This window comes from Topomyia yanbarensis, chromosome 3 (assembly GCF_030247195.1).
Source record: "Topomyia yanbarensis strain Yona2022 chromosome 3, ASM3024719v1, whole genome shotgun sequence".
Taxonomy (NCBI): domain Eukaryota; kingdom Metazoa; phylum Arthropoda; class Insecta; order Diptera; family Culicidae; genus Topomyia; species Topomyia yanbarensis.
In genome coordinates, this window is record NC_080672.1 from 255,840,210 (window position 1) to 255,860,541 (window position 20,332).

At 42.7% G+C, this 20,332-nt stretch overlaps 2 protein-coding genes across 2 annotated transcripts in view; one reads left to right on the forward strand and one right to left on the reverse strand.

The window, feature by feature from the left end:
• The window catches only part of LOC131693212 (DNA-binding protein D-ETS-3), a 244,701-nt gene extending 242,100 nt beyond the window's left edge, over positions 1-2,601 (forward strand). The window contains exon 9 of the mRNA XM_058980861.1: positions 967-2,601. Within this exon, the coding sequence (XP_058836844.1) occupies positions 967-1,103 (137 nt within the window). The 3' untranslated portion in view covers positions 1,104-2,601. The remainder of the gene's footprint in view (positions 1-966) is intronic.
• Positions 2,602-12,336: 9,735 nt separating this feature from the next.
• LOC131692009 (UDP-glucosyltransferase 2-like) lies at positions 12,337-14,360 on the reverse strand. The gene is made up of 5 exons (XM_058978831.1): positions 14,197-14,360; positions 13,903-14,132; positions 13,539-13,830; positions 12,922-13,471; positions 12,337-12,765 (listed from the first exon to the last, which is right to left on the reverse strand). The coding sequence occupies exons 1-5, from the start codon at positions 14,304-14,306 to the stop codon at positions 12,391-12,393; spliced, it is 1,557 nt and encodes a 518-aa protein (XP_058834814.1). The 5' UTR covers positions 14,307-14,360; the 3' UTR covers positions 12,337-12,390.
• Between the last annotated feature and the right edge of the window lie 5,972 nt (positions 14,361-20,332).

A 20,332-nucleotide genomic window follows, 5' to 3' on the forward strand; every position in this document is an offset into this window, starting at 1 on the left:
ACCGACAGTAAAACTCGATTATCTCGGAGTTTTATGTTGTTGAAAAGTTCATCCGCGGCGATCACGATATCTCAGGAACCGATTAACCGATCAATCTTAAATTTTCACTGGTTGTTCCTTATAACATCAGCTACTTTGAGTACAAAAATAATTTTACTGGAATGACCACATCATTTTTCTTCGATCGGAAAACACAATTTGTGATGCGCGTGAAAAATAAATTGGGCAATAATGGGTTAAGTGAGTGACAGTGATTCTTCAATAGGGCACCTCGTATAAATACGGGATGAATCATGACTCAAAATTTTCTGGAACAATCGTTTTGAAATTTTTCACAGTTCTTCTTCACGCTTTTTACATTTTTTTTAATATTATTATTTCTACAACAACATATTAACCGATTCTTTTTAGCAAAAATCGAACGACTGTAAACTGCTACGGAAATGTAAAAATCGAGCAAAAATGAAAGCTCCAGTAGTTTTCTGGAGAATAAGGTGAAAAAGAACTGTGCAAAATTTCATAACTATTGATTCAGTAACGCCTCTGGAGATTAACTGTGATTCGCTTAATTTTCAGTATTCAATTAAACTTTGAGAAAATGTTGTTCAATTATGGTCATATTATATGAACACTCTCTGTATCGCCACAAAAAAAATTAAAATAAATGTTTCTCTTTTATAGAACTTAACCACCCCCTCCCTTAAATATGGTTTTGTCACTATCCTCATTCAAAATCACAGTTGCAGGTGTTTACGGACATTTCAAATACGAGCCCAAAATATTGTTATTTGTGGTAATGCGTTAAATTTCTCGCGTTGTTCCAATTATTTATTCAGCAACAACTGAAGAGTATGAGGTCAAAGCCGCATTTCAATATAGTAAAATAGCGGTGCAAAGTAGTCAGTTTCACTTAAATTTGGTTTAAAATAAAATAACACGTATTCTACTCCCTTTCATTTCTTCTAGCCTCCATCTTTCCATCGGCCGCCTCCTGGGGCAACTGGGGCAGCCCGGCAACGAACCTGTACCCGTCGCACACGATGTCCCATGTAACCCCGTCCCACGTTGCGCCCCATCTCGGCTCGTACCCACACTACGCATGACCGTCACCTACTACGACCACCTCCGCACATCACCATCACCACTCCCAGGTCGACAACTTTGACATTTACAAAAAGCTGTCTCCGTACGAATAATAGCAACAGCATCAGCCCCACGTCGAAAGTGCGTGCGAACAGCTCTACCGGCGCAATCTAGATAAATGTATTTTAGACCATCTAAGCAAATGTCTCAACTTTTAAATTCCCAACAAGAAAAAAAGCAAAAGATGAAGATACATATTTTAAATGGTAGGATTATACAAAACAGCCAGTGCGGCATCCCAAGTCAGTGTATACTAGCAATATTTTTGATGTAAAAATAATTCTCATGTCACAGCCACAAAGAAAATGAACTAGTCTTCTGAAACAGCTCGAGTCATCGTAGGTATTAAAATACTGTAAGTAAATAGTTTATTCTCTGTATATAAATGAATACTGTACCATATGAATATATTTGTTTTCTTTTTGTGATATGTACAAACAAATTGGCAAGTATTAACAATTTTGAAAAAAAAACTAGTCTTCTATTTTGTAACATTGAATGAACAAACAGTGCAAAAATGCTATATGCAACTATTGAGTATTTTTCTTGTTTTCTCTTAATTTAAGTTATTTTAAACATAAAAAGCAAAAGCAAATATTCGTACATACAAAGACTGTGATAGTTAACGACACTTGTTAAAATTTTGTTCTCGCAACAGTTTTTATTGCAATCGTCTACAACTATTGAGAAAAAACTATGTTTTACAAAAAAAAGGAAAAAGATCCAACATCTTTACACGTAAGAAAAGATCTATGCTTTTACCTGTACATAATTATTTACACATTCAAACATACTCAGACCTAAGTGTAGTAAAGTAAACCAATATCGAAATAAGAATAACAATTAAAGTCAAACAAAAATGAGCAATCTGTATGGGTGTGTTGTTGATATCAATGTCAAAAACCGAGCGTCGTCACACGATAGATAGCAATTCTGGGGGAGGGAGAATCTCGCCTGTTTGTAAATAAATTCCTGTAAGGCAAGTACCGACATACCGGAAAACACTTGAACCTATTCCCGATGCCGAATTTATCAGATTGATTGTGACTAAATTATGTGTGAAGTTCATACAAACTCAACTGCAGAAAAATATCAAATATTGAGTGAAAACAAAATAATCATCAGTGGCTGGTACTAGAACGAAATATAATTGAAATTTGTATAATTGGATGTCTATTTTCTTCCCCTGTCTACCAGTTTGTATCGTTCGTACCCATTCGAGGTTCGGTAAGCAGCAAACGAGTAATAAAAAATTAAATATCTCCAATCAACAAACAAGACATGGGGCAAAGAACAAGTATCAGATATACAAATGTTTAAAAATTAAAGTCTTATATTCAATTATAAATGTGTAAATGGCGTGTGACAAAAAAAAGTAATGCAAATCCCAACTGAGAACTAAAACAGTCTTCATTGTACATGAAAAATATAATAATTTAAACTAAAATTGCTAATAAAAATTCGTATACATGTTTGAGCACGTGAAAATTGTTCACCACGATGACAATTGTCCGAAAGTTAAATCTAGCTAGGAATACTCTAAAATAGGTTTTTACACGCGTAATCAAATTTTTATGTCATTAATCCGGCTTGAACATGCGGTGAATTAGGCCAAACACTTCATAGTCTCTGGATTAACCATACTTTCTCAACTGAAACTAGTAAATGTGTGTAATTTATGACACAAGTGATCGGTACACTAGACTCTACACTATTGGATTATCTTTTCAAATTAATCTATTTCAAGGGAGATGTTGAATGTCTAATATGTCTGTGTTCACCTAGAAAGCTAAAATATTAAAAAAGGGCGACTTATCCTCTCTAAAATTCAAATACTTACTCACTCACTTTTTCTATTGCCTTATACATTTCTTGTTTTAATATTAAATAGGGGAACCTGGGGCTATTCGGATCTACCTAAGCAAATTGCCCTTTAAGGTGGGTAGATGTGATAAAATATCGGCCAAAGGTCCTAATTGTTAGTTTGAAACCTTAACTACATTTTTGTGTAAAATAAAAGTTCATTTGCACCAATCCGTGGCAGCGCTAGGCGACGATTTGCACAACTCTACATTTTTCCACCCTTTTACAATGTAGGATAATGTACCTATGAAATATTTATTGGAGAAACTCCTTAAGAAGCAAAAAATAAATAAATTGCGTTACAAAAACTTAATCTGGTTAGTCACAGCTGTCGATTGGCGCATCATGTATTTTTTTTGCTATGCCATGTGTAATCGTATGCGTAGCCGCAAGCCGCTGAACGTTAGTTGATGGAATAGGGGGTCCGAATAGCCCCGTATGATCGTTTCGCACAAAAGTGGTCAGGGTCCTGAAAATATCTGTGTTTTCACCCAAACAAAAATCATTCCTTAAGATAGGAGCCGCAAGCTTTTCAAAACACTTACCTGTTATTTTTTGCACTTTTATTTGTTACTTTAATCACGGTTTTACCATTATAATGACTTTTTTTGAGGATTACAAAAAATTGAAACACTTTATGTCTCCTTTCTAAAAATACTGTAGAATGAAATTCATCTGTCAAAACTAATGTTTTAGAATGGCACTTCCACGAATATGTACGACAGTCAGAAAGTTTTACGATTTTCTGAGATATCGAGTGGCTGTGAATTATCCCCACGGTCTTAACAACCCCTGGTCCCCCTATGCATCTTTAAGTGTTGTAACTTTTTGTAAGAGTGCTCGCAAGTTTCAAAAGCGTTATTGCGTGAAAAGGTGATAGTTTCGTTGCGCATGATTTGTGTGCATCTGTTCCGTTTAAACGCTCTTACAATATTTGAAAAAACGCTCAAATTTTGCACAGATATTTTTTCTTGAAAGTAAACATCGATTAATCGAATTAAAAAGGAGTCGATTTCAAAATTACGTAAATAAACGATATGAAACCGAAAAATACAGCGCTTTGTAAAATGTCTACTAAACACGGTGTGGCAAAAAGAGGCAGCAGTTTCACTTTCTAATTACTTACTAAATGTTGGTGACAAACCCTATTGGCATTATTACATGGGTGCGTTTCGACTTCGTCTCACCAGAAACCGACACTAACTTTTTGTCGGAATAGATTAGCGCCGGCTTGACGCAAATCCCTAAAACTAAAACACACTTTGTGTTTCAATTGAACGACTGGTCAAACGTGATGTCCCGCACGAGCAGAAGTACTGTTTATGCCGATAAGATACAGTGAAGCCGAAACTTGTCTTGGCTTAGCAGGCCTATGCGAAAGCATTATGCTATATTTCACCCCAAAGAGAAAAATTGGCGTTGTCATCCCCTTATGCTAAGTAGTGAGAATAGAATTGCTACCCAGCGGAGCTTCTGCTACCAACGACTCAGTAGCGCGGTAAATAATTGGCTTCACTACACAGCTTTACCTGCAGCAGAACGAATCTGACATCGATTATATCAAGCCGCCGAAAGAGCTTATCTATCTATCTATCTATATATATGATAGTCAATGTTTGTATGTATGTGATTTATGCACGCCCACTGAGACGTCCAAAAAATTGTTTCAAAATCGCTCAACACGGGTCCAACGATGGACGTTTGTTGAACGGTTATTTGGACGTCGTCCAAATTGGTCCAACGAACGTCCTTTATTGGACGATTTTGAAACCAACCGTTCTTAGAGCGCGGCCTAATCGATTGCCGTAAAAATTTATACGTAGAAGACGTTTGTTATAGAGCGTGTTTATGTGTTATTGGTTGGGAATTATCTACCCGCCAGATGGCGCTTCGGAACAAATTGTATTTTACTCATATTTCGTTGAAAGTCGCAGCAACGCGGGACGGGTATTAGCTAGTATATATGAAAGTCAATGTTTGTATCTATATGATTTATGAACTCCCAAACGGTTCAACCGATTGCCGTAAAAAATTATACATAGTAGGCATTTGTTATGGAGCGCGTTTGTGTGCTATTGGATGAGAATTATATGGCCGAACGGGTTTGGCCAAGGAAAGCAATCCGAGAAACACCAAAGGGAACGTTCATAGCATATATTCGCGGGCCTATTCATCATACTAGAGCACACATACGCCATTTTGTTTAAAGGAGTCTGTAGCAACACCGAAGGAATTTTAACGGACTATCAACAATACAAGGCTTCATTCCTCTGAAAAAAATCGGTGAGTGCAGCCCAAACTTCGCGGACTAAAAACGTCATTCAACAACATGTACCATGTCCTTCTCACTACCTACGCAGGCAGTGAGAAGGAGAAGCATTGCTATCATCGACTCTCTAGCTCTACCTCTTCCATAGCAAATTATGCTGTAGCATGAGAACTGTTAACAAAGCGATACTCGAACACAAAGGTTCTTTTCAAATGTCAGGTGTAAGTATTGTTTGAATTAGAGGAGGATTTGGGAGGAATATTCCAAGGAAAGCGACACCATAAAGGTCCTCACAGATTTTTTACGGCAGCGGATTACAATTTTGGAATTCATGCATCGATGTCTGGAAAATGTGTGGCATGCTCGGACAGCCACCCGCTTTACGAATACCAATCTTCAAAAAAAATGCCGTAACTCATTGTGCCACAAAGTAACTCATTGTGCCGAATTTGTTTTCGCCGAGGGCACCACGCAAGAGAGTTCAATTCCAAGTGCCGGAAATGCAAAGCGAAGCACCACACACTCGTTTGTTTTAAGGGGAAATTGTTCGAAGGCAAGCACAACAGCGCTGATCCGAAGCCAAAAGTTATGAGTGAAAAGTCAATCTATTCAAAAGTGGTGAATCTAGCGACCACTACTACTGTATCCTGCAACAGTACTACTACTTCATCGACAAGTATTTTACTGCTCACAGCGATCGTTGTTTTGGATGACGGTCAAGGTCACAAGCTTCCTGCAAGGGCACTGCTGGATAACGCAACTGAATGCAATCTGATCAGACAACGGCTTTTGACGGTTAAGGAGGAGAGCAGTATGGTCGACATTATTGGAATCCAAGATTTGGCGACAAGAGTGCATGGAAAAATTACCGTGCTTATACACTCCCGGGTCACAGATTTGAAAAAGCCTATGGAAATGTTGGTGCTACATGCTCATTGATCGACTCAGTCATTTAATGGGTGCTTACAGGACTATATTCAGTGTATGGCCCTATTAAATCTGTCTTGTGTAATGTTGCGCTGACGAGTCGATTAGACGATATGCTGAAGAAGTTCTGGGAATGCGAAGTGGTCGAGTTGGGCAATAATTACTCTCTGGAAGAGGCAAGATGCGATGATTATTTTATGCGAACAACCCAGAGCGAATCCTCAGGTTGGTATACAGTGCCTTACCCCAAAGATGACGAACTGGTAGCCTGGTAGATTGGGTGAGTCGAGAGTCATCGCAGAAAGAAGATTCTTGCAACTGGAAAGGTAGCTAACTCGGGATGCAGGACTGCGAGAGCAGTACGTATTGCTTATGCAAGAGTATGAGGCTTTGGGTCATATGAATTTGGTTTCCCAGGAAGAAGGTAAGGACGTCGCTCGTTGTTTTCTTCCACACCATCCAGATGTGAAGGACAAAAGTATCTGGTGGTATTCGATGCTTCTGCCAAAACTACCTCCAGCATTTCCCTAAACGATAGTGTATGTGCTGGCCCGGTTATTCAAGAGGATCTCCGTTCGGTTATTTTACGCTGTCGCATCCGCCAAGTAATGATAGTTGCCGACATACAGAAAATGATTCGGCAGGTGGATATTTGCCGTCGAGACAGACACCTTCAATCTTTTCTATTGCGCATATCGCCCGACGCTCTGTTGTCGATTATAAGCTTTCGGCAATTACTTGTGGTACCAAACCCGCACCGTTTCTGGCAATTTGGGGCAACTGGTTAAAGATAAGGTGCTTCAGTTGCTATTCAAGAGGACTTTTATATGGATGATGCCATTACCGGAACCGACTATCTTGACACAGCAAGGGAGTTGAGAATTCATCTGCAAAAGATGCTAAACTGTGGTGATTTCAGATTACGAAAATTCGCATCCAACTGTAAAACAGTATTGGAAGGACTTTCCGAAAAGGAACTTTCGATTCAAGCAGCAGATGAAATCAATTTGGATACTGACCCCATGGTGAAGACATTGGAATTAATTTAGATGCTCCAATAATCGCCACCCTATTCGACCCTCTCGGGCTCATCGGAACATTTAGTACTTGGGCTAAAATCTTCATGCAACTGCTCTGGCGATTGGAGGATGGAAAAAAGGTGCAATCATCGTGAGACTCACCACTGCCTATACACGTTAGCAATGAATGGATATGATTCCACCAACAGATACCATTACTCAATAATCTTCATATTGAATGACTCGTGATGCTGGAGAAACCAAAATCAACTCAAATACATATTTTTTTCTGATGCGTCGGGAAAGGCTTACGGGCTTGTGCTCACATTGAAACTGAATCACAATCCATTCCTGAATTATAATTATGTGCTTTGTTGGCTGCGGAATTATATTCGAAGGTGATGAAATCTATCAGATTTTGGATGGATTCTTCCACGGGTCTACGTTGACAGCTAGCATCGCCTTCGACTTGGACAACCTTTGTGGAGAATCGTGTGTCCAAGATATGGTCACTCACGGAGAACTGTGAGTGAAACAACGTGCCCGGAGAGCACAATCCTGCTCATCTCATTTCGAGAGGGATTTCCCCTGACGATATCCTCGACAAACATCTTTGGTGGAAGGGCTCTAGTTGGCTATCTACGAGCGCTGAGAAACGGCCCAGACAACATGTTTGGTCATCAGAAGGTATTGAGGAAGATATGATGCGTGTCGTTCTCATGGTAACTAGCGAGAACACCAGCTTTATCGATTAGTACATAGCACGTTTTCCTATGATGCGACGAACGACATACTGGCTCCACTTTTAAAGAACCTACGGATAACGAAGAAGTGAGGCAAACAGTTTGGTCCTCTAACGACAACGGAATTGCAAAAGGGAAAGTTTTCAATTCTACAGAAGGTTCAGGGAGTATCATTCAGCAGCGAACTTAAGGCGCTAACCAAAGGAGAGAGTCTGCCACGATCATCGCCGTTACGTTAGTATAACCCATTCATTGTACCCAACAGAAATTGCGGGTATGGGAAGGTTGAGGTCATCGAGAGAGTCTGAGGATACAGAACACCCTGTCGTGCTTTTTTCAATGAACATGCTAACTAAAGTCCTCATGCGTCACTACCATGCTAAATTGATGCATGCGGGGCCACAATTAATGTTGAGTACAATTCGGCTACTGTATTGGCCGCTTGCGGGAACGAACGTCGCGAAACCGATATATCATCAGTGCATGCGGTGGTACCGCATGAAACCAAAAGCGATACAACAATTTATGGCGGAATTACCAGCACCCAGAGTAGCTGCAGCGTGATCCTTTTCGACGACAGACTTCGATTATTTCAGGCCCGTTTTTGTGCGACCAGGATACCGATGAACAGCAGTGCAGGCGTATGTGGCCGTGTTCGTCTGTTTCTCCACGAAGGCGACATATCTAGAGTTGGTCAAAGACTTGTCGACAACACGTTTTATTCAGGCACTACGGAGGTTCATACCACGAAGGGTCAAATGTGCTAATCTATTGTCTGACAATGTCACCAACTGTCTCCAGATGAAAGAGCTTCTACAGAACCTGAAAAACAACGAGCATCATGATACGATTTCAAAAGAGTTTGTAGACGACGGAATGCAATGGTACTTCATCACACCCGGTGCTTCATACGATCCATACGATTGCAGTACGATCGAGGAAAATACATCTGCTGATGGTTTTAGGAGATTCTGCAGTTTCTTACGAGGACATGGTAAAACTTTTGTTTTATTTTTGAACATAATTTTAGGCGCCTAATGCTAAACGTTGGTGCTCTTCGTTGATTCGACACGAGGGTGGGAGAGAGGAGGAATTAAACATACCTGAGGCCGACTTTAGTTGACTTTAGCGTCAACGCCACTGTAGCGCCGGTGCTTCCATCGAGGATAGAAAAGGTGCGCGTGGCATTGTAGGTAACCGCAGCCCGCGTCCTGAGTGTTACCGTACCTGAGTGCTTTCGTGGACCTCGGCACGAATCTCGTGGTTTTGTGGCTTCGCGATGGAGCGGCGTATCGTCGTCTAGGCCAGGAGCGATTCTGGGGGACCGCACTATAGTGCTACGTGGACTGGGATGAACGTAAGTGATTTGATAATACCACGACGCAGTATCGTGTCGGCTTAATTGGAACTGCTTTCCGAAAACTGGTAGCACCCAACGCTGGATCAAGGGCCGATATTTGATCAGGAGATTACTTCGACTGGACTCTGCGTATCTGGTCCACACTGTTGCAGGGTCGAAGCTTCACGAGTGTTATACTCTTTTCACCTTTACTGTCTTAGGACTTAAAATGCCTATCTTACTCGTTTTAGGACTCCATCACAACTGACCTTCCTCATTAATTATCATTTCCCAGCAGCCCTTCGATTCCCAATTCCTCTTATTCTCTCTCTCTCTCGTCCTCATTATCTCTCTCTCTCTCCCTAACCTTTCCCGGAAACAGTCGTTCTGCGGCCAAATTACTGGCACCTGACTCAACTGCACTGCGGTGTCAATCAATGTCATGCAGCAACGGATATAGTGTTAGTACCTTTGGCGTTTAACAGATCGCATTCGTTTAGTGCGGACTATTTTGCCGTTTTTTGTCGTTGCGGTTTTACCGGTACATTTTGTAGCTTCGAGTTGGTAACGGTTGCGGGATTATATGTGCCTTGAGGCGTTATGACTATTCCAGAGGGGAACATGTCTTAAGCTCCAACGCCTGGTCTGGACGTTCCGAGGTGGGTACGAAAGACCTCTTTTCCGTCCTCGAGCAAATCAAGCAGAATCACCATATTTTCCACGACTGTTACCAATTACAAACAATTTTTTCCTACGCAAATAATCGACGCCTAATTAATGTATTTTATTTTAACAGGGTTAGTGGTTAGTACAAAATCTTATTCTAGGTTAAACAAAAATGACAATAATTTTTTTTTTCGAATAAATAAACAAACTAACAACAATAATAGAGCCAATAACAAACAAAACAACAAAATTATAACTTATATGCTATATAATAGTTTGAAACAAGTTTCGTTCACATCCGTTCAGTTTTTGCTGACAATTACATGACTTTCAAAAGAGTGTGTAGACGACGGAATTCATACGATCCATACGATTGCAGTACGATCGGGGAAAATACATCTGCTGATGGTTTTAGGAGATTCTGCAGTTTATTACGAGGACATGGTAAAACTACTTGCCAAAGTGGAGTGTTGTTTGAATTCGCGCCCCCTAACCAAACTTTCGGAACAGCGATTTTCAACCACAGACTCCAGGACAATTGTTGGTCGAAACGGCCATGCAAACTGTACCGTCGACGGACTACACTTAATCTGCGATAGGCAGACTAAACCAGTGGGAGAGAGTACAACGGAGACTTTCAAAACTTTTGAAAACGATGGAAGACCGAATATCTAATCCAACTACAAGTGGTGGAAACCTCCTGTTGGCGTGAAGGAAGGTAGTTAGGTGGTAATACGAGACGATAAACGAGAAGGTGGAAAGATCAGAAGATAAAATCAGCCTTTAACCGGTTTGAACTCGGACGAAGGAAAAATTGACAGGGACGACTGATTTGTGATCGGTTAAAGCTCCGGTCATTTCAGGGGGTGAGGATATTGGCATTGCCATCCTCTAGTGCTAAGTAACGCAAATATATTTGCTACCCTACAGAGCTTCTGCTACCAACGGCTCAGCAACGCGACAAGTGGTTGGCTTCACTACACAGCTTTACCTGCAGCAGAACGAATCTGGCATAGATTAAATCACTCCTCTGTGCGGTGGAAAAAAAGGCTCAGCATTCTCTGTACTGCCTGCCTAAAACCCAGTCGACGCTTTCAGATAGCAAGATCTGATGTTGTCAGAGAAGAGTGTTAGGCGACATTCCGAGCGGGTGGGGCCATTTTTAAACACGAGATAGTGCTTAATAAATCCACCTGCTACAAGGATCTATGCAGAGAAGTAGACGCTAATACCGTGTTGTGATATCCAAGATCAAGAGTCCAACGACACCAGCTGAAATGTGCACGGACAAACTGCAAATTATCGTGGAGGGTTTTTTCCCGAAGTATGACCTAACCACCTAGCCGCCTACACCGTACGTTGATGCAGACGGTGGAAATGCTGGTGACAATCGAGTCTCCAACGACGATCTCCTTATGGTAGTAATATGATTGAAAGCGAAGAAAGCTCCCGGTTCAAACGGTATCCCCAACGTGGTACTGAAAACCGCGATACTGGCCTTCGGGACATATTCGCATGATGCTCTAGGTAAACTTCTAGAAACGATTATCCTCAACAGGCGGACAAACTACGCTGAAAGTGAGAACGGATTATCGCAGAGGCAGCTCAGTTTCCAGAAAGGGATCTCGACGATTTGAAAACATAGTCATCGCGAGCGCGGAGAAGAAAAATGAAAAGAGGTAATCGCTACTGCGCCGTTAATCACATTTCAATATATTTTTTTAGCTTCTCGATAAATACGGGAAATTAGTATCTTGGTTAATTTTGTCCCAAAAATCTCGTATTCTTAATAACTATCCTACTCTATACTGCGAATCTACCTTTTTTGCTGTTTTCCTAGTGTGAAATGATCTCAGAAATAGAACGGAACCTTTGCGACCTTTGTCAGAATACAAGAAGTTGGGGCTCTAGAGCATTTCGTCATTCATATTAAATTTTATTATTTTGTCATGCATATATCTCTAACATTCTGCAATCAAATTTTATTAAATGTACCTTTTTATCGTAAAAAATCCTAAGGAATAAAATAGCAGTAGATTTGCTATAGGTGAAATGTGCTATGTACCTGTTCACAATGTTGAGATAAATGGTGTAGTCATGGTTGAGAGACTACAGGCGAAGACAGGCTGCTGGGTTAAAAGATAAACTGAAATGAGAAGATGTCTGTTTTAAAGATCCCTTACTCCAACAGGTGAACATTGAGATTGATATTAAGATTTTAATGTTATTCGACTGGATCTGGAAAACCCCACACGGAGAAGTGCTTTTGGGATCAAAAACTGCCACCAACATTAAAAATACAGTTTCCGAAAAAGAATTGTGGTTTCAGGCACTGGTCAACTTCGGTCTTGATAAATTTATTTTGCATATGTTCGATGATTTTATTGAGAGATATGAAGGTTTGAGTTTTAAACAAACGTTTTATTTTATCTTTTTCTCATGATCTACTTTTCGTTTAGCAAGAACCAGCTTTTTCAAACATAGCACCAAAATTACAGGTACTAGTACCAAAAATGCAATAACATCCACTAGATTGCTCCTGAGAAATCCTAAATTCAAAACCGGTGACTGCAAGCTATCCAAATCCGGATGTCGGAGAGTCCACTCTATCCACCAAACAGCTCGATCAATCGGCTTCTCCGGTTGATCGCGGAAGAGGGCAGATACCTTTACCATTTTATCGCGGTAGCCGGGAGTGTCCAGTACTTTTCGCACGGTATCGCGGATTTGCTCGGACGACAGTGTTTGCAGGTTGATTCGCTCTGCCACGCCCATACGGATGCAACGTTCTATGTTCTGGATTATAAAGAGTGGCAAATGAACATGAAATTTAGTTGAAATTAAATCTTCTTCTGTTCTATTTATCTTTCAGTATCTTTAAATAAATTTTACTTTAAATCCACACAGTTAAAGTAACTCTACAAAAAAACTATATGTCACGATCGCACTTACCCGATATTGATCGGCAATGAATGGTATTCCAATCATTGGAACGCCATACCAGGTGGCCTCGTGCGTACTTAGCAACCCGGCATGAGTGATAAATCCCTTCACATTAGGATGACCCAAAATGTCATTTTGTGGTAACCACTTTCGAATGATGACATTTTGCGGCAACTTCAGATTTAGATTGGATTCGAATTTCCACAAAAAGTTATAATCCGGAATTTGGCGCATAGCATCAATAAACATTTGCTGCCGTTCACTGCCCAACTCATCGCTTTGAATATTGGATCCCAAGGAGAAAAGTACGGCTCCATTTTTGCCTGCGAGAATGAAATTCTCCAAATCTTTCGGTAATGGTTTTGGCTCTTTGATTTGAAGACCACCGACCGGTATTAAATTTGGTGGTGCCGGCTCCGGGAAGTCAATTGAATAATGAGCATTAACCAGAATGACCTTGGTAAGACGATCCATGTCTGGTACGTACGGCATGTCGTCATACTGGAAATATTCACGGACCATTTTATCTAGTTTCGGGTTGCTGATAATCGTGCGAAATCTGAAAATAATGATAGCTTTAATCAAACGGCGCACGGGTTTTACCTAGACATAAGAATTATACTAACAGATAGTCCGTCATATACAATAGAGTATTCAAGACTCGCTGAAAGAATGTCATATCAGTGCCGTAGGGTAATGAGTAAAACGGTACATAAGCATAATATTTGTGCCCTCCGATAACGTCGGTGACGTAAGGTGGATTATTGAACGCCGTTACGCTAACCAATGGCGGATAGTGGAATTTATGCAGTAGGCCGTTCATGCAGCCCCCACAGGTCATATCATTCAGCACAAGATCGACGGTAAAATCATCCGGATAGTTTTTGATGAATTGCAATCCTTTCGACTTCAAAATGCCTGTAAGTAGAATAAATGTTTAAAAATTTGTAAATAATATAAATTGGATTAATGTAATGAAAGCCGATATACCGCGGCATTCGGTTATCACGAAATCGTTGTAAAATGAAACAATGGATGTGAATAGATTTTCATTCGCCATTTCCATCAGATCGATGTTGTGAGGTCCACTGTACAGTTCCGGGTACGTTTCCTCTAATTCAATATAGTGAACGTTGTCCGGCGTATTTCGCTCCACATCTGCTGAAACTATTGTGAGATTGTGACCCTTGGCGGCCAGAGTATCAACAATTGCGCGATTCCTGATACAAATCAATATCAATAACATTAATCTAACTTCTGCAACCCAAAAATCAAACAGTTTACCAATTATGATGGCTTGGACTAGCGACGCCGAATAAACACAGAATGTTAGCTCCGAATACTAAATGCAATAGCTGCATCGTAAGGAGAAAAATTCCAAAAAATCTCGCCATATCGAAGCACGATACACACAGCTGAGCTTCCCGAAAACGACTAAATAACTAAACAATAACGGGCATCAATTGACCGCGGGACGACACCAACCTAAATTAAAGTTTCCCAAGGCCACGCATCGTTATCTAGTGCTACGCTGAGCGCGAACGTGGAATAGTTAGTAGGTGTTACTGACCTAAGCGAAACATTCACAGTTGCGGTGATTCTATTTTCAACTTTTCTATTTCTTTCTTTTTAAATAAAATAAATTTAAATGCCGAGGTTATTAGAGCGAATACTTGGAAAGTAATCTCATATCGTCAAATTTTTCCTACGTCATCAAAAATTTCGCGTCAACCTATTATAATTCAAGAATCTAACTTGTTTTATAATAACAAAAAAAAAACAATCAAAGCTAGCAAGCTGGATTTATCCAAATGCATTCCTTCACTGTAGTTGAACCTATTTTAGACAACACACGCAAATCCATCTTTCTGTAATTAACGATCGAAAAGAATAATTTGAAGTATTTAGTATTTTTTAGGCTGGACAGGACCAATCACAAGAGAATACAAATCTGTGTGGCCTAGCTTCTCACAATCTTTGATTTGCAGAGGAGGTGCATGGTTTACAGTAGTCGAGCATATGGGTGATCGAGAGTTCGCAGCTAGGCTAAATTTTTCGATCGTGACCTGTTTGATTTGGAAGATTTTCTAACAAACTGTTCAAATCACAAGCCCGAAGCATCCTTCTAGAACAGCTGTTTAGTCTATCGAATAGCTTTGTTTTTTCTCTCCCTATGGAAAAATTAGGTAATAAACCCTTTTGCATTACGTAAGCACTTCACAGATTGGAGACTGATGTCTTTCATTTCCAGCCAGACTATTTGAGCAGCATTGGTTGGGAATAACAATCGATCCAGTCCAAGCGAGAATTTCGCCAGAGAACCACCATTGCGAGCTGCGAGCAATTTTACCGTGACTTGGGATACGAGAAAGGAAATGTTGATATGGTACTTACTTAACGGAAGGCCCCGACTCAGTGGCACTCCCATAAATACCACAGATTGGGTAGTGGGTGGGTTGTTAGTCAGAATTCGCCTCAAGCAAGCGATGCGACTGAGAATATATATTTTTTTAAGCTTGAATAGTTTTGTTGACTGTGGGATACGCAATATATGAGTAAGGCGTTTAAACTCTGGGTAACCATTTATCGAGAGTGTTTCATAGAAAACAACTTGAACTCCGGACAGTCAGCTGTTGGGAGTGTTGTCGACAATGTAAAATGGACAAAAAACAATGAGTTTAAAGGTGGTATTGTGGACCATTCATAAATTATGTGACGCATAGATTGCCCAATACTAACTAAATTTTTCTCATATCGCCAAGCTCTTTATCCCCTTGGTCTAATACGAAAATAAAATTCTGATTATAACGAAATGAAGACTGCTTAATTATTTGCATTAAAAAAGATCGGGAAAAATTAGTTGGATAACCAAGGTGGTTCATTTTCAAAGATAGCACTGCCGATGAATCAATTTATAAAAATAGGTGATAAGGGACGCGGACGATAATATCTGACCACCGTCGAAAAATTAGGTAATAAACCCTTTTATTCATAAACGCACGAAATCTACTTTAGTTCTACGGCTATATGTACGTACCAACACTGGAGATGATTCATTTCATTCGATTGAGGACATTGTTTTTGCCGTTAACCGTTGCAACTTTGACGAAATCTCCGCACTGATTACCACTGTCGACTGGACCGACTTAATGTGTTGTAATGAGCTTGACGCAGTAAGCCGCGCTGTTTTATGGCAAAGTATATGATATACTCCGCCAAAAGGTTCCACTAAAACGAGTCAACAGTAAAGTGGACTTCAAAGTTCCATAGTGGAACGCTGAGATTCGCCGTTTGCGTAATGCCATGCGAAAACAACGCAAGCGTTATTTTCGCCATAAATCAGACAAAAACAAAGTTACTCTTCGACGGATAGAACTGCAATACGAAACTGTCCGGAATTCCGCTTTTCGTGAGTATTTGAATCATGTACAAAATAGCCTTCGTAAGTACCTTGCGACATTTTGGAAATTCGTTAGTAGCAGAAAACGATCCGGTAGTATTCCCACTGACGTTTTCCTTGGAAACGCAAGTGCGCAATCTCCAGCTGATGCCGTAAATTGTTTGCTGATTTTTTTCGCGGAGTGTTTAGAAGCGACTATACCGTCCCTTCGGAAGAGTAATTGGAAACACATCGTACAACATAAATCTCCTCCGTAAATCGAGCTGACGTGTGGAAGGCTCTGACCGCTGTTGATTCGTCGAAAGGGCCTGGCCCCGATCATCTCTCGCCCCAATTTATAATTTTTCATTTTCGCTCTCTCGCTGAACGCATTTTTCCTATCGCCTAGAAAGAAGCTGCAACCGTTCCCATCCATAAATCTATTCAAATATTATATTCACAACCTCGAAAATTTCAGAGGTATCTCATTATTTAACTATCTCTCCAAAGTTCTCGAAAAGCTGGTCTTTTTTTTTACAATGGAGAAGACCTTTATGTCCTAGCCCAGTACACGTGCTATTGGTAGGGTCCAATCTACCGCATGGGGTGCACTGGGGGCGTGTCGGACTCGAATGGTGACCAGCCATTAATACCGACTAAACTCCATTGGGCTCCGCCATCATTCCTCCCAGGAACTACCTCTCGGTATTACTTCTGGGGGGATGGCTGTACTAAATGTACTAATTCACTCTCACTCACGCGTTCATACATCCTGTATGAGGCTTACTTGGGTGCTCTCTCAATCGCACTTTGATTCACGCTCAAACACTCCCACATGAGGCTGACTTTTGTGCTCACCTTTTACGTTCCATGCGAGGCTGACTTGTGTGCTCACCTTACTCATTCCTTGCTAGGCTTACTTTTGTGCTCGCCCTACCCATACCATGTGAGGCTGACTTGGATGCTCACCCTATCACCTGATTCACTCTCAATCGTGCCACTCTATTGTACCTTTGTCACTCCCCCTGGCATCCCATGTGGGACATTTTTCTTAGGCCCCACTTCTGACATACCATGCGAGGCTGACTTGTGTGCTCACCTTTTTCATTCCTTACTAGGCTGACTTTTATGCTAGCCTCTACCGACCTGTGAGGCTGACTTTTATGCTCACCCTTAACATGCAGTGTGAGACTGACTTGGATGCTCACCCTTTCACTCCTCTGCCACGCCATGAGGCATCGATAGCTTAGTTCCAACATACTACGCTACGACCCTCCCGTCTTGGCATGAGGCAGTCCACTTATACGCCTATACACTCACTCTTCTGTCTTGCTTCGGGGTGGCTGGGTTTACCCCTTACGCGGTTGCCAGTCGCTGCGCCAAACCTGCCTCGGCATGAACAGACCATTCACTCTCTTATTTTGCGCTTGGCCTTTTTCGCTCCAGCTAACCAATCACTAGTTAGCCGTGCCCGTCGTCTGTTGCTCGGTTCGCCAGATTACCTGTAGCCTACTGGCAATCTGGATGGTAGCAGCCGAGACTGCGTTCCACTTCTCCACCGATTGACACATCCGCTGAATAAGGGTATCAGGGGTTGTGTCCCAGTCACAGACGTCAAGCATTGCTCTTCTTTCGACGTCGAACCGATGACATACGAACAGTATGTGTTCGGCAGTTTCATCTACACCTGGGCAGTCCGGGCAGACTAGGACCTCCGCTTGCCCGAACCTGTGGAGGTACTGACGGAAACAGCCATGGCCTGACAGGAATTGTGTCAGGTGGAAGTGAACTTCCCCATGGGGTCTTCCCACCCAGCTCGATATGCTAGGTATCAGCCGGTGAGTCCACCTACCTTTCGAGGAGTTGTCCCACTCACGCTGCCATCTGGCGACCGAGGTCGCCCTGGTGCGCTCGCGGGCTCCCCTATTTCCACGTAGCTCAAAGCACTCCTCATCTTCCCGAATGACCAGCCCGACTGGCATCATGCTCGCTATCACGCAGGATGCATCGTGTGATACCGTGCGGTAGGCAGATATCACTCTGAGGCACATCACGCGGTAGGTGCTCTCCAGTTTCTGTAGGAACTGGTTACCCTCAGTGCTCTTGACCATGACGGGCCGCCGTACCTGAGGATAGATACGGCAACGCCTGCCAGTAACCTACGTCTACTGGCGCACACCTTTGAGCTGTTGGACATCATTCTCGATAGTGCCGCAACAGCAGTCGACGCTCTCTTGCACGTATAGTCGACATGGCTGCCGAAGGTCAGCTTGTCGTCTATAATGACTCCGAGAGACTTCAGACTTCGCTGTGAAGTGATCGCGACTTCTCCCACATGGATAACTGCATGTTGTACCGACTTGCGGTTGTTGACGATAACTACCTCCGTCTTATGATGAGCGAGCTCCAGGCCTCTCGCGCTCATCCATTCCTCCACCGTGCTAATCGCGTGTACTGCGGTTAGTTCTACCTCAGGAATTGACTCCCCGTAGACCTCCAAGGTTACGTCGTCGGCAAAGCCGACGATCTTGACCCCAGGAGGGAACTTCAGTCTCAGAGCCCCGTCGTACATGAGGTTCCATAGCACCGGGCCTAGGATCGAGCCCTGCGGGACTCCGGCGGTAATCGGAATCCTTTTCTGACCGGCATCGGTCTCGTATAGCAGTACGCGGTTTTGGAAGTAACTTTCCAGGATCCGGTACAGACCCACCGGTAGGCTAAGCCGGTGTAACGAGAGCGCGATGGCATCCCAGCTTGCGCTGTTGAATGCGTTCTTCATGTCAAGTGTCACTAACGCATAGTATCGAATACCTCGCCTTTTTCGTTGGATCGCTATCTCGGCAGTATTTATCACTGAGTTGAGAGCGTCCACTGTGGACTTACCCTTCCGAAAGCCAAACTGGTTGCTTGACAGACCGTCCGTACCTTCCGCGTACGGGGTGAGCCTGTTGAGGATGATCCTCTCAAGCAGTTTGCCAGTCGTGTCTATCAGACAGATTGGTCTGTACGCCCATGGGTCGCCTGGCGGCTTCCCGGGCTTCGGCAACAGCACCAATTTCTGCCTTTTCCATCTATCGGGGAAACGGCACTCGTCAAGGCATCTCTGCATAGCTAGCCTGAACATGTTCGGGTTCGCTATGATCGCTGCCTTGATAGCGTTGTTTGGAACTCCATCCGGCCCTGGAGCTTTGTTTATTGCTAGGGATTTAGCCACTGCGAGTAGTTCTTCATTCGTCACTGGAGCCACCATTTCGACCGTGCCCGCACTGTCTCGTAGTGCAGGTGGCCAGGGGCTTGTGGCTCGAGACGGGAAGAGTACTTCGATAATCGTTGCCAACCGGTCCGGAGACCGTTCTGGGGGTGAGGAGCCCCCTTTGGTCTTGGCCATCACAATCCGGTAGGCGTCACCCCACGGATTCGCGTTGGCACTCTCACACAGGTTGTCGAAACACGCTCTCTTGCTGCTCTTAATAGCCTTGTTAAGGGCCAATTTCGCAGCTCGAAACACTTCACGGCGGTTCTCTCTTGCAACCTCGGTGCGAGCTCTTTGCATCCTACGTCTAGCTCTGAGACAGGCTGACCGTAGAGCTGCAATCTCGGCACTCCACCAGTATACCGGGCATCTACCGTTTCTTGGCAGTGTTTTTCTCGGCATAGTGGCGTCGCACGCGCGTGATAGAACAGCTACCAGCGCATCCCCGCTTAGACTGTCGGTGTTGGCCTCCAGTCCCAGGGCCGCGGTGAAAGCTTCGCTGTCGAAGTGATTGGACTTCCACCCGCGTACCTGACAGGGATCTCCCGCCCTCGGATGCTGCACACCATAGTTGATCTTAAATCGGATTGCTAAATGATCGCTATGGGTGTAGCCTTCGTCTACCCTCCATTCCATGCCTGGAGCCAGACTCGGGCTGGCAAAGGTCACATCAATCCACGCCTCCACTCCGTTTCTACGGAATGTACTAGCAGAGCCATTATTAGCTAGCACAGTATCGAGTTTCGCAAGCGCTTCCATTAGCGCTTGACCCCTGCTATTTGTACAGC